The 18,220-nt window shown below is 45.0% G+C and overlaps 2 protein-coding genes across 3 annotated transcripts in view; one reads left to right on the top strand and one right to left on the bottom strand.

Moving 5' to 3' along the window:
• The window catches only part of LOC106817559 (protein Wnt-16-like), a gene marked incomplete at its 5' end in the record, with an annotated part of 20,806 nt that extends 12,283 nt beyond the window's left edge, over positions 1-8,523 (top strand). The window contains 5 exon segments of the mRNA XM_014822234.1: positions 4,707-4,822; positions 5,698-5,868; positions 6,172-6,366; positions 6,760-6,877; positions 7,945-8,523. Of these exon segments, the coding sequence (XP_014677720.1) occupies positions 4,707-4,822; positions 5,698-5,868; positions 6,172-6,366; positions 6,760-6,877; positions 7,945-8,096 (752 nt within the window).
• A 2,925-nt stretch (positions 8,524-11,448) lies between these two features.
• LOC106817558 (DALR anticodon-binding domain-containing protein 3-like) overlaps positions 11,449-18,220 on the bottom strand; it is a 24,638-nt gene continuing 17,866 nt past the window's right edge. The window contains exons 10-14 of one of the 2 annotated variants that reach the window (XM_014822232.1): positions 14,182-14,302; positions 13,289-13,347; positions 13,006-13,116; positions 11,934-12,004; positions 11,449-11,596 (exon numbers count right to left, since the gene is read on the bottom strand). In XM_014822232.1, coding sequence (XP_014677718.1) covers positions 11,969-12,004; positions 13,006-13,116; positions 13,289-13,347; positions 14,182-14,302 — 327 coding nt within the window. In that variant the 3' untranslated portion in view covers positions 11,449-11,596; positions 11,934-11,968. Of the gene's footprint in view, positions 11,597-11,933; positions 12,005-13,005; positions 13,117-13,288; positions 13,348-14,181; positions 14,303-18,220 lie in introns of those variants that run through there. The other variant, XM_014822233.1, reaches the window with a different exon arrangement.

The raw sequence follows: 18,220 nt of genomic DNA on the forward strand, positions 1-18,220 counted from the left end.
TATCGCTATATCTCGCTATATCTATCGCTATATCTCTCGCTATATCTATCGCTATATCTCGCTATATATCTCGCTATATCTATCGCTATATCTGTCGCTATATCTGTCGCTATATCTGTCGCTATATCTGTCGCTATATCTGTCGCTATATCTATCGCTATATCTATCGCTATATCTATCGCTATATCTATCGCTATATCTATCGCTATATCTATCCCTGTATCTCTCGCTATATCTATCCCTGTATCTATCGCTATATCTGTCGCTATATCTGTCGCTATATCTCTCGCTTTATCTCTTCCTATATCTCCTCGCTATACCTATCGCTTATTATCTTCGCTATATTCTGTCGCCTTATTATCTATGCTATATCCTGGTCCCCGTATATCTATCGCCTATATCTATCCTATATCTATCGTATATCTCGCTATATCTTCTCGCTATATCTATCCGCTTCATTATCGCTATATCTCTCGCTTATATTTCGCGTATATCTCATTCGCCTATTTATCATCGTATATCTATCGCTATATTACATATCGCCCCCACTACATCTCTCGCTCATCCACTAATCGTATATCTATTCGCTCATATTGTCGCCTATACTTCCGCCCTGTGCTATATCTCTGTCGCCTATATCTGTCGCTATCGTAATCACTCGCCTTGGATTTATAATATGATGAATCGATGCAATATCTGTTTACGATTTCACAAGTTTTCACTACGAATATTATTTTTACCCTGAATCTATTATAGTAAGCCATATCGGAAAAGTCCCCGCCGCAATATTGAGATAGTATAAGAGGGCGGTAATAAACAGCCCTTTTTATTAACATGGGTTAGGATTAGGACTATTCATAGGTTTTTATCTATATTCTCTTCACTACATCGCTACTTCATTTCACAGGTGCGTTTCTGTTTACATAAACATTTTACAAATATGATTGTGGTCGTTTGAGATATTTTGCAATTGTCTGTGTAAATGCAAAACTGAAAAACGCACGAGTGTTTTACATTAAGTCTTGTAACTTTCCCTACGGGCTCCGGACCGTTTTATTACCCCTTTTCTGATGACCTCTTATAGCCACAGCTGGACTTTCCGATCTCACTTATTGATTTCTTCGTTTTCCGCTTCCCCATTTCATTTACGTTTACCTTCTCCGGTCGTTCGCTTATCGTTTTTTGTACGATCATGTTTGGTGTTCCGCGTTACCAGTAGAGTTCCTTGTATGATGTCATTAGAGGTCCTATTACGTGTCTGCTTTGCTGCTGCTGGCCTGGCTGCTCGGCTGCTGCTCATGCTGCTGCGGACTGCTGCATGCTGCTGCTGGCTGCTTGGCTGCTGCTGCTGCTTGCGGCTGCCTGCTGCTGTGCTGCTGCTGGCTGCTGCTGCCTGCTGCTGCTGTACTGCCTCCTGGCGGCTGCTGCTGCCTGCGCGCTGCTGCTGTGTGGTAAGCATGTCTGCTGGGAGATGACGGCATGCATCAATCTGTAGACACGAGGTGAGAGCCCGTCTGTCAGCGAGGGAAGCATCGTTCTATTCCTCATGAGCAGACCGAGCCGAGTGTGACGAAAAACTCGGAGCGGCTATGCTCTGTGAAATTCTACGCACATCTTTAATAGATCGAGAATACCGCGGCTCAATTGAATCGTTCGTATCGAAACAGTTACAAGTCCGGTAGCTCGTTCATAAAAACGGCTAATTGACAGCCGGTCTATGCGCGCACGCACGCAGTACGCACGCACGCACGCCGCACATACAGGCTGTTATCGAACGCGCACACACACGCGCACACGCGCACAACGCACACGGCACACGCACACACACACACACTCGCTCTCTCTCTCTACTCTCTCTTCTTTGCTACTCTCTCTCCCTCTCTCTTCTCTACTCTTTCTCCTCTCTCTCTGTGCATCATTCGGATCTGCTTCCATGTCATACCTCTCTCTCTCTAATCTCGCTCCGCAGCAACCTCTCTGACTCCGGTGTTTCATTTTTTAATCGGCATTAATTATACCATGGGTAACTGCGCGCACACAGTCGCACAGCCTGGCACGTGAGGCGTTAGATCATGAGCTATTAGAGCGCGCGGAGGAAACCTAGCCGCGCCCCGCCTTTAAGGCCCTACGGCTACTGCCTTCTGCTCTTTCCGACTCTCGCTTCCTCGTCGGAATAACTCCCTATAAAAATACCGACAAATCTTACGGATCCGTGCAAAAACACGGGGCGTCCCACGGAGCAGGCAATCAATTAGCCTATAGTAATTAGAAGCAGACGCGAAGCTGCGGGCCAGATGTGTAAGCTCGGTACCATGGCAACCGACTTCTCTCTCACACACGCGACGGTGGCCCAGCGCCCCGCCGAAGCCGGTGCGTCCGCGGAATTTTTATCCGCAAATAAACGCCGGCAACTGCTCGGCCCTCGCGGGCAGATAGAAAACGACTCCGAGCGCGGCCGACCCGAGTCGGCACAGAACCGGATCACTGTGACGCGATTCCCGATCCCCGGGCAGCTAGTTCGGTGCGTCTGTCTGCGGGCCTGTAGCAATTACCGACGATCGCGGGCGGCTCCGCAGCTGCGCAACGACATTGTGCTGCTCACGCACGCACGCACGCACGCACGCACGCATGTATAAACGTACTTATACACGCACGCACGCATGTATAAACGTACTTATACACGCACGCACGCATGTATAAACGTACTTATACACGCACGCACGCATGTATAAACGGTTACTTAGTACAGCACGCACGCATGTTATTAAATTACGTACTTATACACGCACGCAGCTTGTATAAACGTTACTTATTTACACGCACGTGCATGCATGTATAAACGTACTTAATTACTACGACCACGCCAACGGCAGTGTATAATATAAAACGTTAATTATACACGCTACGCACTGACATGTAGTACAGCTGTCACTTTTATACACGGCACGCATGCATGTATTAACGTTACTTATTACACTGCACGCACGCATGCTATAAAACGTACTTATATGCTTTGAAATCATACAAACGAAAATGTTATTAGCTTAGGGGTCGGATGCGGTTTGTGAAAATTGTATAAGTATCATCACACTTCTGAATGGAAAAGATGCTCTGTTATCTAGTCTCTTACGTTTTTGAATTCCATTAAAAGATTTCGTGTGATGTTCACTTTCTTTGCGATTGTTTCCGAAAAACTGCCACCATCTTTCCCTACGCGCAGATAATTAAAATCATTATATATAATAAATAAATAAATATATAATATAGTATATATATATGGTGGTGTGTGCGCAGTGCTGTGGCGTGGTGAGTGGTCGTGTGTGTGTGTGTTGTGTGTGTGTGTGTGCTGTGTGCTGTGATGTGTGTTGCGTGCGTGGTTGTGTGCTTGTGTGTCGTGTGGGTGTGTGTGTGTTGTGTGTGTGTGTGTGTGTATATAAAGGTTATAATAAGATATAGGGGCAACGATAATACATGCTTCATTACTTCAGTGATGTTTTTATGGGACATGCGTGCGCATTCTAACAACTTTAACGACACCATTCACACATATCCCTTTATCTTTTCCCCTTTCTTTTTCCATCTCCCCTATCTCTCTGACCCTCTCCTCCCCCTCTCTCTTTCTGCCTACTCTCTATATTCTCCTTTCTCCTCTCGCTCTATTTCTCACTCTCTTTCTTTCTCTTTCTCTTTCCCAGACTCTATTTCTGTCTCTGTCTTCTCTACCCCCTCTCTCTCTCTCTCTCTCTCTCTCTCTTCGTTGTCTCACTCCNTTACTTATTATAACATGTATACGAAGATTCTGTCCTACTATATCTATATTTCCCATCACCTAATAATTCATATCCTTCCATTCATTTACTATCCGTACACAGTAGCATAATATACGAGATTTATAGACGGTGGATTTCTATTAGCTGGTCGTAGTTCATCATTAGAGTCTGCATTCTCTAGTCACTTAATATAACACCAGGCGTTGCACACGCGCAATATTGTGTCTTAATTGCGCGAATTCATTTCGCTTGACAGGAAACTATAAAAAACCTAACGAACTAAAATAACTCAATTAAAATTTGACACCAACATCGCAGTATACCGGCAGCAGTGGGATTGGCTGCTAGAATCATTGGGGGGGGGGTAGCCATCCATCCTTCCCTGTTGTTTTCGGAATATTATACTGCACGGACTCGTCCCAAGCGCAGCTCTGAGATTGGAAACTCGGGTTGGTGTGTAGACTTAAATGTATTGATGTACGTGTCGGGTTAATGATAGTTGGTAGGAGCACGAATAATGCTAGGTTTATGTAGAGAGAGTGCGGGCAGGTTTACAACTGAAGCGCTACTATAAGGTATTGCGATAGTTGGCAAGTTTACGGGTAACGCAGTATTGAGGTATAGCGATTGCGGGTGTGGTTACATGTAAAGTGATATTATTGTATAGCGATTGCAGGTGTGGTTACATGTAAAGAGATATTAGGGTATATATAGTGAGATGTGGTTACATGTAATAATTGCGGACATGTTTACCGGTAAAACAGTGTTCAGCTATTGTGATAGCTGGCAAACGCACGGATGAAGCAGTATTGGGGTATTTAGGGATATATAGTGATTGCGCGCATGCTTACATGTAAAGAGATATTAAGGTATAGCGATTGGAGGCATGTTGACGAGGTTCGGCGGTACTGACAGGTGTACATGATTGATGTTCAGGATTACGGGAGACGGCGTTTCTGTACGGCGTGACGAGCGCTGGAGTCGTGCATGCAGTCACGCAGTCCTGCTCGGCTGGCAACCTGACCGACTGCAGCTGCGACATGTCTCGCCAGGTAACGCCTCTATAACACACAACACACACACACACACACATCAACACCACACACATACACCAACAGCACACACCACACCACACAGCAGCCACCGCGCGCGGCGCGACCACACACACGATCACACCACACACACACACACACTCACACACAAACGACAACCAACACCACCACCACACCGCACAAACATATTACACACTACACCACTCAGCACACAAATTACCACACACAGCACACACTACACACACACCTACACTACATACATACACACACTCACACACACACACACACACACACAAACCCAATGACACAATCTACACACAATTACTACAGCGGTACATCAGCACACAACACAGCACCACCCACATCACAGCACCACACTCACCATAACACAACACACACACACACACCACATACACTAATCACACACACACTACACTATCGATAACAATACATTAACACACACACCACACACACATCATTACACACACTACAACACACATACATAATCACACACACACACACACACACCAAACATTATATATTACACACCACACAACACACACAATCTACTACACACACGACACACTCACACACACCACACACACGAAACATCAACATACTAATACACACATGCACACACACCACACGACACACATCACACACACACACAACACTACACACACACTATTCTCACTCTCTCGCTTTCTCTCTCGCTTCCTCTCTCACTTCCCCCCTCTCTCTCTCTTTCTCTCTTCTTCTCTCTCTCTCTCTCTCTTTTTTTCGCACCCTATGTTTCTCTCTGCCTCTTTCACCCTTTGTTCTCCCTCTTCCCCTTTCTCTCACACACCATCTCTCTCTCTCTGTGTACGCTGCAGGGACAGACAGACCCGGTCGAGGGATGGAAGTGGGGCGGCTGCAGTGACAATGTCAACTACGGTCTCGACTTCAGCCGCAAGTTCGTCGACGCGCCGGACAAGATCAAACACAAGAAGCTGCGTGACGTACGCAACCTGATGAACCTACAGAATAACGAAGCCGGCCGCCGGGTGAGCCCGCGCAACCGCTTTATAAATAAATAAATAAAATATAAATAAATAAATAAGTAAATAAATAAATTAATAAATGTATATATTTATTTATTTATTTATTTATTTATTTATACTGCAAACTGGATGCATGCGTGCCGCCATATTGTCGCCAAATTCTTTCTACACTAGCGGCCCGACTGCAACCGCGGGAATTACCTCACGAGGCCTTTTTAAAATAAATAAATAATTAATTAAATATACAGATAAATAAATAAGTGAATAAAATAAAATATAATAGCGTTTGCGTATGTTGTGTATTAGGCCATACAAAGCCTCGTGGAGACGCAGTGTCGTTGCCATGGCGTCTCGGGGAGCTGCCAGATGAAGACTTGCTGGAAGACGATCCCGACATTCAAGCGAGTCGGGGAGAAGCTGAAGGAGTTGTACGAGCATTCGATCCACGTCGCCCCGCGCGCACGCAGGAAGCTTAGGAGGAAGGGCAGGGCGCTGAGAAAGGTGACAGCTGCTACTAAAACCCGAAGCAGTCATCCATTGGCATTTCAAACCCGCGATTTATCTATTGTTTTTATAAAGTAGATGCTCATTAGATGCGGAAAGTTCGACGTCCGAAACACTATAATGCGTCGCTTCTTAGATTACTACCATGTTTATATACGTTCATGTGCCGTGTGTAGTGTGGTTGCTTGTAGCAGGGAACATTCTAGAATTCCTGCATGGCTACGTTCATGTGCCGTGTGTAGTGCGGTTGCTGCTTGTAGCAGGGAACATTCTAGAATTCCTGCATGGCTACGTACATGGTAACACATCATCATGACCTTACCGTCGTAGGAGGACCCCTGATATGATGGCTTGAAATAGGTGATGTTATCTAGTATCTTTTCTGCGTAGGTGGCGATTCCTAAAGAGTACATGGTATACACGTCCAAGTCGCCCAACTACTGCGTTGTCGACCTCGATAAAGGCATTCTGGGAACGAGCGGCAGAGTATGCAATAAAACAAGTACTGGTGAGTATGGCCGACGCGTGCGGCAGGGGCGGGGGGCAAAACAAATTTTCCCACTTGAGTTCCGGACCACAGCCAATCAGCGCACTCCATTCACTCGACTTCCTCGAAGCAACAATGTAAAATGAATACTTCCTATCCCTAACCCTAACCCTAACCCTAACACTTACCCTAACACGTAACCGAACCCTAACACTGACTATAATCCAACCATATATATAAGAACCATTTATTATAAAACACTATCTATGGTGGGTCCGGAACTCGAGTGGGAAAAAAAATTTCGCGGGGGGGGGGGGGAGGATTATGCCTATATGCGTTAGTATATCAGGCTGTATTATAGATACAATAACGTCATCCAACAAGAGTAGAGGTACATCTACCCCTTATTCTTGTTATACTATTTATACTACTCTGTTATACTAGTTCTGTACTACCTTATTGTATCTAGTTGTATTCGTGCGATGCGAAATGGAGATTGTATCGTTAGTTACGAGCGCGTCTGTCGTTATGACGTCACTCAATGCAGTGTTAATAGTTGTATCGTTTGTTTTGCCGAGAATGAACATATTTATATTATTTGCTTGTTGGGTTGGTGTTGTTATGTTATTATATATGTTATCGGTTTATAATATTAATTGCAGGCACGCACGCACGCACGCAAGCGTTTGTGTGTGTGTTTTGCGTTCGCCGTGCATTCAGGCGTGCGTGCGTGCGCGCGTGATTGCGGGCGTGCGTGCGTGATTGCGTTCGTTCGTGCGTGCGTTCGTGCGTGCGTGTGTGCGTGTGTGCGCGCGTGCGCGCATTTATGCGTGCGTGCGTGCGTGAGTACGTGCGTGCATTTATGAGTACGTGCGTGTGTGCGTGCGTGTGTGCGCGTGCGTGCGTGCGTGATTGCGTGTATGCGTGCTTGCGTGCGTGAGTACGTGCGTGCATTCATGAGTGCGTGCATGCGTGCGTGCGTGTGCGTGCGCGCGTGTGTATTGTATGACTGCTGGTCTGTTGTTTATTAATCTTATTCTCTCGTCTGTTATTGACGCTATTTGGCGGGTGTGTCTCTGCTTGACTAGGTTCCGACTCGTGCGACCTGCTGTGCTGCGGCCGCGGATACAACACTCAGATCGTGCGCCACGTCGAACGCTGCAACTGCAAGTTCATCTACTGCTGCTACGTCAAGTGTCGCACCTGCGAAACCATGGTCGACGTACACACGTGCAAGTAGAAGCAGCAGCGCCACCTCATGGCGGCGGCGGCGGCCGTCGGCGCCATCTAGCGGCAGCGGGACGATACGCAGACGAATGTTTACGTCGTGAGGGCGCTGCGGACGGAACAACGGCGGAAGTTGTCATACTAGTGCCTTATAACCCGAGATATCATCGTGTGAGTTTGAGAACTTATGCGCGCGTGCGAGTAATCTTGCTTAGATGATACAAGCACGCATATAGTTAGTCGATGGCAATCGTCGCATTCTTACTGACGAGTATACTAATCGTTACTCAGTAGTTCTACCCGTGTATAGCTCTGTACCCCACCTATACCCTGCCTAGCTGAGGGCGACGTAAGCACACATAGGTTTACATAGCGTAGTATGTCGCAGAGAATTACTATGGTTGTTACAGGGTAGATGGCAAGGTTGACGAGGGGGAGGGGAGGGGGGGGGGGAGGGAGTGCAGGCTGTCTCTGACGTTCGTAGCCCACGTTTAAAACATTCTAGATGCCTGTCACGAGGCTATATATATATATATATATATATATATATATATAGATGAATGTAATAGTCGGGAGGAGAAGACCGCGCCCCTTTATTTCGACAATGCTTTGTGCGAAACACCGACGACTAGCTCTCCGTATAATTAGTGTGGAATTACAGAGTAGGGAGAAGGTGAGCGCCAACGCGCGCGTGTGTGCGGGTACAGCGGTCACCACCTGTCCTCTATTATATCCAGAGCCTTGTTCGCGAGAGATACTTTGATACATTGAGAGCTGTGTGCACCGATTGGCTGTTTTACACATGTCTGCTTCTTACGGTTAGTTTATCATATCGCGAATATAATTACAATGTAGCGAATGGCTTCCACCTCGAACCTATATATATATATATAGGTTTGTAGTTCTATGCCTAGGTTTTAGCGTGCGTGGGCATTATGTAATAGAATGGTCGCGCTCACTCACGCCTGCATGTTTTATTTATGACGTTTGATGAGTTTTCTTCAGTTTTGCGTTGGATTTAAGCGGCACGTTTCGTCGTGCCTGCTTGCAGTCTATGCATAACGAAGGTTGCCAGTGAGAAAGTGAAGTGTACATATTGCGGTAAGATTGTGAATTCGTCAATGTTAAATAGAAGAACGATCTTGCAATTTATTTATCTCCTATATATAAGTATATACGTGTGTTCGCCGACCAAGCATGTGCTTGGGTCCTTTCATACGTACAATGTGTGCGCTATTATTTTATTATTATTGTTATTATTACTATTACGATTTAATAGGAGTAGACGAATAATAGAGCGTATATTCTAGCTCGTTATTCGATGGTCAATGCGAATAGGAGTAGCCACAGCGACGTCTATATGTGAAATACTCTCTACCTCACGCTATCTCTATGGCGCGTAGCTGTTCTGCGACAGTTCGAATACCGTCATTGTCACATACGCGTGGAATTACAGATGACACGCACGAAATCAGACGCGTTTGAAAACAAAAAGTGTACGATTCAGGACAATTTCGCCGAGAGATATACGGTTCAATAGAAATACTGTGTCAATAACTCGCGAGTTAGGAAATTACTATATCATATTAATTAATAAATGGATAATTCCGACCGGATTTAATAAGAATAAAATTATAGAACATGTTCGAGTGATAGCACAGAGCGCTGCAGTCGCCGTAACAGGACGTAGCATGCGATACGAAGGCCTGTCTCAATGGTTCAAACGCCCGAGTTAATTTTCCCACACATTTGTATGTAAATAATTTTGCGCGTAACAGACAAACTGGAAACACGCATTGACGTCACACATCTCGGCAGTGACGTCAGTAGTGGTCGGCGCCATTACAGCCGACACTAGTGTGTGCATGATAACCAGAGGGGAAATTAAAATTTGAGAGCGTGTTACGTTAAAAGACACGCGCATACTATCCAGCACTCCAGTCTCCTTCAACATTTGCATTGATACGCTAGTAATGCAAACGCGAATTATATACTAACTTACGTCTAGTATTTTACAATGACCCTAACGGCAATTACTACGGTGGCGCGATATCCTTACAGTTGGTACAATCCGCTGATAATGACACGTTTTGATAACGCGACCATTTTACGGTTTTATCGATTTGGGAAACTATGAGTTGATTAGTTTTTGTTCTGATCCGGAAGCATACAAATCGACACAATTCAATCCCATGATTGGTACGAGAGATTACGTAAATAATAAGCTATTGCAAGATTTTATGTTTAGTTGGTAAATCTTACACACGTGTATGAAGAATGTTAGTGTATCAACCTGCCAGGAATTTCGACTAATTTTGTCATTTCAAATTTCTTTACCATTTTATACGCCGCCTCTAATATCGTAATTACATTTCTTATCCGAAACCGTTTGAATAAATATTATCATGCCTTTAACTCTGTATTATTGGTGATATTGTTTATTGTTAGAAAGAGCACGTTTTCAGTCTGTTGGCCCCTCATGGTCGAGATTATCAACTATCAAAGCAATTTGAAAAATATAAAACACAATCTTTCAATGACACATATTTTTGTATTATTTATTTTCTATGAAATATTTACACAAAAATTGTAGCTATTTACAACAAAATAGTAGAACCTCAATATCCCATAATAAAAATATTCGCGAAAGAAATGTCTTGCCTAAAAATGTTACATGTAAAATGCAACTTTTTAGCGTATATTTTATTAACGCACCATTTACCAATCATAAATATGACGAAACTCATTCAAATTGATGTTGAAATCCGTAGCTTCTGCGATCACATCCGAGAGGGCGCCACTATGTCGAGTAACGTGAGCGATCAACATTCTCAGAGGGCGGCCACTATGTCGAGTAACGCGAGCGATCACATCTGAGAGGGCGCCACTATGTCGAGTAACGCGAGCGATCACATCTGAGAGGGCGCCACTATGTCGAGTAACGCGAGCGATCACATCTTGAGAGGGCGCCACTATGTCGAGTAACGTGAGCGGATCACATCTGAGAGGGCGCCACTATGTCGAGTAACGCGAGCGATCACATCTGATGAGGGGCGACTATGTCGAGTACACGCGAGCGATCACATCTGAGAGGGCGCACTATGTCGAGTAACGCGAGCGATCACATCTGAGAGGGCGCCACTTATGTCGAGTTAACGGCGAGGCGATCACATCTGAAGAGGGCGCCACTATGGTCGAGTAACGCGAGCGATCACATCTGAGAGGCGCCACTATGTCGAGTAACGCGAGCGATCACATCTCAGGAGGCGCCACTATGTCGAGTACGCCGAGCGATCACATCTGAGAGGGCGCCACTATGGTGAGGTAACGCTTGCAGCGATCACATGCTAGAGGGCGCGCACTATGTCGAGTAACGTGGCGATCAACCATCTGAGAGGAGCGCCACGGTATGTCCGAGTATACGCGATGCGCATTATCTCATCACCTGCTCAGCGCTGCCAGCAAGTACAGACGCGGCCGGGCCATCGTCGGCATCATATGCGTCTTTGGTTCCTGAGACAAGAGAACACGTACAGCACAATCGTGTTACATGACGAACCGCAGTCTCAGCAGGCTAGGGTTTCTCGCGAGACTCCCCGATGAAAAGAATGCAGATGAGGTTACATTTCGACCAAAAATCTCGTTGCCGAAACTAATGCGGGATTTTTTTTACGGACCGACGAACGTTCGATCGTTACATTGCGTGAACGGTCCCGGGCGGCCGATTACTCGCACTTACGCAGAAGAAACATGTTCATGGTGCATCTATGCATATCGTATACTACGAATTCATTAGTTTCCAACGAAATGCATATGAACTTGTTTCTTGCCATCGTCGTATATATTTTACCACGATGCACTGTGCACGCGGCTGTAAGTACACACTCAGTTCTCGAGATGCTTGGAAGGAATGATGCATATCTGCCAACGAAGGGACTAGATCAACCACAGCACACGCGTCAACCCCACGCGACGGACTCACGCCACCGCAAACCACGGTTTGCTCACGACTTGCCGCCGATGCACTCAGTGACATGGGAATTTTGGCAGCATTGTATGACACATTTCAAGCTTGTGTGCCACATACGATTATGCCTCAAGTGTTCGGTTCGATTAGTATTTTACATCGTCTACGCTGACCTGGACCCAGTTATATATGATGACAAGGATGTGAAGTAGAATGAAAGTGTCATATGACACTATGACTCACATTGGGTGTGATAGAGGGGAATGATATTTAAACTTTAGTTAAGTGTTTCATTTATGACGGACCAAATGCCGGCATTAAAATGTCCTTATTATCGTGTTTTATTTAATAGAAATTTCACTGTTTGTTTCAGGCGTTAGTTATGATGCTGAAGATAAATGTTTCAATCTGATAAGTCTGATCTGGGCGAGAGATGGCGCTACGCTAAATGATTCGCCATTTTGGTTTTCGTTATCGCGCCAAATTAAAAGCAATAAAATTATTCAGTCAAAATACTGTTAACGAAGAATCTAAAACACGAATAATATTACACGTAGGTATGATTCAGGTAGGCAGGTAGGTAGGTAAATTTAACAAAATCGAATGATCTAGATGGCATTTTCTTTTTGCAAAAGTGAGTTGTGGCTCGAAAGTTAGGCTCGACTGGCGTGCTAACAAAATTAAGGACTCTTCAAATCTCTTCACTTAGGAGTAAAACTGTATGCATTTTGAAGTCGAAAGGCTTCTAGTCGTATCGTTTGGACCGCTAGTCAAATGTTGAACGGAACAGACGGACGGGAGGTCGATCGGACGGACACCCATGGCCAATAGCCCTACATCTTGAGCGATGTCACATGCGAGCTAAAAAAATGTGGCTAGTTTCATGTGATGCTACAGTGTGCACGACACATAGAAAGATTAGTACGTCAAAAATGTGTATGATATATATGGCAACCTTATGTGTGTATATATTTGCGTGTGGAGAGTTGGCGTGGAATTCCCCAACGCAGTCTTTCACCAGGGTCGGGAACGGTAGTATGTAGTTAAACAGCAGTGACCACTCCTCCTGAAAACACAGAACACTGGTCAGCACGTGCTGCCACCTGGATCCAACATCCTCAAAATTCACTCAGTGTAATTCTTGGCCTTCCTCTAAAACGATTACAGTAGAACATGGATTCTCGCAGATACCGAAATAAGCACCCTAAAAGCATCCGTTATTGTTAACCGAACCATACCTCCTCCACCAGCAAGCTTGTATCTACATCCTCAAAATCTGGTAATGCTGGGTAGTAACCTGGGATAAAAATAAACCACACTGTACTTTACTTATCCTCACTTAGTGTCCGACACGTCTTAAAGAGTTTATTGCAAATTACTGCTCAGAAATGCTCAATCTCCTACAAATATATAGCGAAATATTGTCTCACCTCACAGCCGATATATTACTGATTACACCCATTTGAAAAACACTAAGAATTTATGCAGTTATAGCACAGAATGAATTTGAATACATCGTAACACCATGGCATATATGATTACGGCGCCAATAATTTTGCAAATGGCGCCTTAGTCAGAATGGGTGCACTTGTAACTTGTTGGTGCCCTAACTTAGTTACACGTGCTCCTATTCTGCAACTAATAATTTTGCAAATTCAAACAAAGGGGCATCTGATTCTGTGTAGTCAACTCCGTCCTCTGTGTCGTAAAAGTGGGGAAAACACAAGATCGTGACTGAAATAAATACTTTAAAAGCACAGGTTCACACAGTGTTAGCGCCACAGCACAAGATTACTGTATTACGGCACGAAAATACGTAAGATTCGCAGACCAAGCTAATGATCGCCGGACTCAAATCGTCATTTCGAAACAGATAAAGCTGCCGACCATTCGCATTAAGGACTACAAGAGTACTGTGTATACGCTGTATATTTCGCGGTGGTTTAATTTTCGCGAATTTCGCGAACGCGTCCCCGACCGCAAAAATAACAACACGCGAATAATTCATACCGAATAATACCGAATAATTCGTAATTCACCGACCGCGAAATTAACCGCTCGCGAAATTGTCCGTCGAGTCTGAATTCGCGAAAATATCTGTACGCGAAGAATATGGCGTATACAGCAGTACCTGCTTCGACGTCCTCCTCGTGGTGTTGGAACAGTGTGGAGAGGCGTGCGTAGTTGTAGAGCACAAACGCGCCGCCCTTACTGCCGATGAGCCCGCCAGTCTGCAGCAGATCCAACTTAACCTGCGTGCGAAAAATAGATAACACTAGACACTCGCTTGCTACACACGCGCCGCCATCGTCGGCATCAGATGCTCTCTTGGTTCCTGAAGACAAGAGAACAACGTACAGCACAATCGTGTTACATGACCACGCAGTCCTCAGCAGGCTAGGGTGTTCTCGCGAACTCCCCATGAAAAGAAAATGCAATGAGGTTACATTTTTCGACCAAAATCTCAGTGCGAACTAATTGCGTGATTTTTTTACGGCCGACGAAACGTTCGTCGTTCAACATTGCGTGAAAACGGCCCGGGCGCGCCCGATTACTCGCACTTACGCAGAAGAAACATGTTCATGGATGCATCATGCATCATCGGTATACTACGAATTCATAGTTTCCAACGAAATGCAATGAACTTAGTTCCTGCCTCATCGGTATATTTACCACGAGCACGTGCACTCGGCTGTAGTACACACTCAGTGTCCTCGAGAGGCTTGCAAGGAATGCACATATCTGCAACAGAAGGAACTAGAATCAACCACAGCACACGCGTCAACCCCACGCACGACTCACGCCACCGCAACACGGTTGCTCACCGACTTGCCGCATGCAACTGAGTGACATGGGAATTTTGGCACGCATTGTAATGACACTTTCAAGCCTGTGTGCACAATACGATTATGCCTCAAGAGTCCGATTCATATATTTTACATGTCTACGTTTGACCTGACCACAGTTATATAGATGACAAGGAGTGAAGTAAGAATGAAAGTGTCAATGACACTATAGCTCACCTTGGGTGTGATAGAAGAGGGAGATAATATTTAAAATTTAGTAAGTGTTTCATTTACAACGGACCAAAATGCGATCAAATGTCCTTATTTCCTGTTTTATACTAATAGAAATTTCACTGTTTTGTTTCAGGGTTAGTTTTGATGTGAAAATAAATGTTTCAAATCTGAAAGTCTGAAATCTGGGCGAGAGATGGCGCTACGCCTAAATGATCGCCATTTTGGTTTTCGATTATCGCGCAAATACAAGCAATAAAATATTCCAGTCAAAATACTGTAACGAAGAATCTAAAACACAATATTACACGTAGGTATGATTAGGTAGGCAGGTAGGTAGGTAAATTTAACAAAATCGAATGAATCTAGATGGCCATTTTCATTTTTGCCAAAAAGTGAGTGTGGCTCGAAAGTAGGTCGACTGGCGTGCTACAAAATAGGACGTTCAAATCTCTCACATAGGAGTAACAACTGTATGCAATTTGAAGTCAAAAGGTTCTCAAGTTATCGTTGACCGTAGCCAAATGTTGACGGACGGACGGACGGACGTACGACGGACGACACCCCATGGCAATAGCTCATCTTGACGATGTCAAGGTTAGCTAAAAATTACGTTATATACACGCATGCAAACACAGTTATAATATGTATCACAACGTATATATACAACAGATATCAATGATCTGAGCTACAGTTACATATATTCAAATATTAACGGATATCAAATATCATATTTTACAACTATTGATATTATCAAGAGTGCATAATAGAGAAGAGTATGAGATAGCACAAGATTACTGTATTCGGCCACGAAAATAGTAAGAATTCGCAGACCAAGCTAATGAATCGCCGGAACATCAAAATCGTCATTTCGAAACAGATAAAAGCGCCGACCATTCCATTAAGGAATACAAGAGTACTGTGTAGTACGCTGTATATTTCAGCGCTGGGTTTAATTTCGCGAATTTCGTGAACGCGTCCCGACGCAAAAAACAAACAACGTCGAATAATTCATACCGAATAATAACCGATAATTCGTAATTCACCGACGCAGCGTTGGCTGGGACAGCGCGCGAAAATTAACCGCTCGCGAAATTGTCCCGTACGAGTCTGAATTCGCGAAAATATCTGTACGCGAAGAAATATGGCGTAACAGCAGTAGCCTCTTCAGACGTCCTCCACTTCGTGGTGTTGGAACAGTGTGGAGAGGCCGTGCGTAGTTGTAGAGCAGACAAACAGCGCCGCCCTTACTGCCGGATGAAAGCCGCCAGTCTGGCAGCAGATCCAACTTAACCTGCGTGCGAAAAATAGATAACACATAGAACACTCGCTATGCATAGCCAGGCGATAATAACCATACTGATAGCGCGTGTATGTAGATACGGCAGGTACTGAATAACGCGTGTATGTAGATACCGTACTGATACGCGGTGTATGTTAGATACCGTACTGATACGCCGTGTAATGTAGATACCGTACTGATGATCGCGTGTACGTAGAGTACCGGTACCTGACAGCGCGTGTACAGTAGATACGGCGTAAGCTGATAACGCGTGTATGTAGAATACGGAGACTGATACGCAGTGTACGTAGATACCTGTACTGATACGCGTGTATGTAGATACGCGTACTGACACGCGTGTACGTAAGATTACGCGTACTGACACGGCGTGTATGTTAGATTAACGCGTACTGATACGCGTCGTACGTAGATATCCCGTTACTGATACGTGTGTATGTAGATACCTGTACTGATACGCGTGTACGTAGATACGCGTACTATACGTCGTGTATGTAGATACCGGAGCCGAGGTACTGAACAGCGTGATACGTAGATACGGGTACTGAACGCCAGTGTATGTAGATACCCGGGTACTGATGCAGCGCAGGTGGTATATGTCAGAGTACCCGAGGGAGGGGGGCGGGGTACGTGAATACGCGTGTATGTAGATACGGGTACGCTGCGAGTGGAGCGCGTGTAGTAGAGAGGCCCGTACTGATCAGCGCGTGTATGTAGATACCCACAGTGGGACTGATGACCGCGGTGGTATCGTAGAGGTACGCGTACTCGGATGACGCGGTGTAAATGGGTAGATACCCGGTACTGAATACGGCGTGTATGTTAGATTACCGGCGTAGTAATCTGGGCGATAACGACGTGTCATGTAGAGGTACCGTACTGGATACGCGTGGTACCGTAGAAGTGGACGCCGGGTACTGATACGCGTGTACGTAAGATTACCGTACTGATACGCGTGTACTTAGATACCAAGTACTGATACGCGTGTATGTAAGAATACGCGTAGCTGAAATGACGCGTGTAACAGTAGATACCGTACTGATACGCGTGTATGTAGAATATCGCGTACCTGATACGCGATGTACGAGATACGCGTACTGATATCGCGTGTACGTAGAATACGCGTACATGATACGCGTGTATGTAGATACCGTAACTTTATACCGCGTGTATGTAGAATACCGTACTGATACGCGTGTATGTAGATACCCGTACTGACACGCGTGTACGTAGATACCGTACTGACACGCGTGTATGTAGATACGCGTAACTGATACAGCGTGTACGTAGAATACGTACTGAATACGGCGTGTACGGTAGATACGTAGTGATACAGCGTGTATGTAGATACCGTACTGAATACGCGTAGTATGTATATAAGATACCGTACTGATTGACGCGTGTATGTAGATCACCGTACTCGACACGCGTGTACGTAGATACCGGTAACTGATACGCGTGTACGTAGATACCGTACTGATAGCGCGTGTAATGCTAGATACCGGACTGATAACCGTGTATGTAGATACGCAGTACCTGAAAGACGCGTGTACGTAGATACGTACGATACGCGTGTATGAGATAACCGGTATGACAGCGCGCTGTACGTAGATACGCGTACTGATACGCGTGTATGTAGATACCGTACTGAGTTACGCGTAATGTAAGAATACCAGTACTGATACGCGTGTATGTAAGATACGCGTACTGATACGTGTGTATGTAATACCCGTACTGATACGCGTAGTACGTAGATACCGTACTGACACGCGTGTACGTAGATACCGTACTGATACGCGTGTACGTAGCATACCGTACTGATACGCGTTGTATCGGTAGATACCGTACTGAAT

The sequence above is a fragment of the Priapulus caudatus genome, unplaced genomic scaffold (genome assembly GCF_000485595.1).
Source record: "Priapulus caudatus unplaced genomic scaffold, Priapulus_caudatus-5.0.1 Scaffold1768, whole genome shotgun sequence".
Lineage (NCBI taxonomy): Eukaryota > Metazoa > Priapulida > Priapulimorpha > Priapulimorphida > Priapulidae > Priapulus > Priapulus caudatus.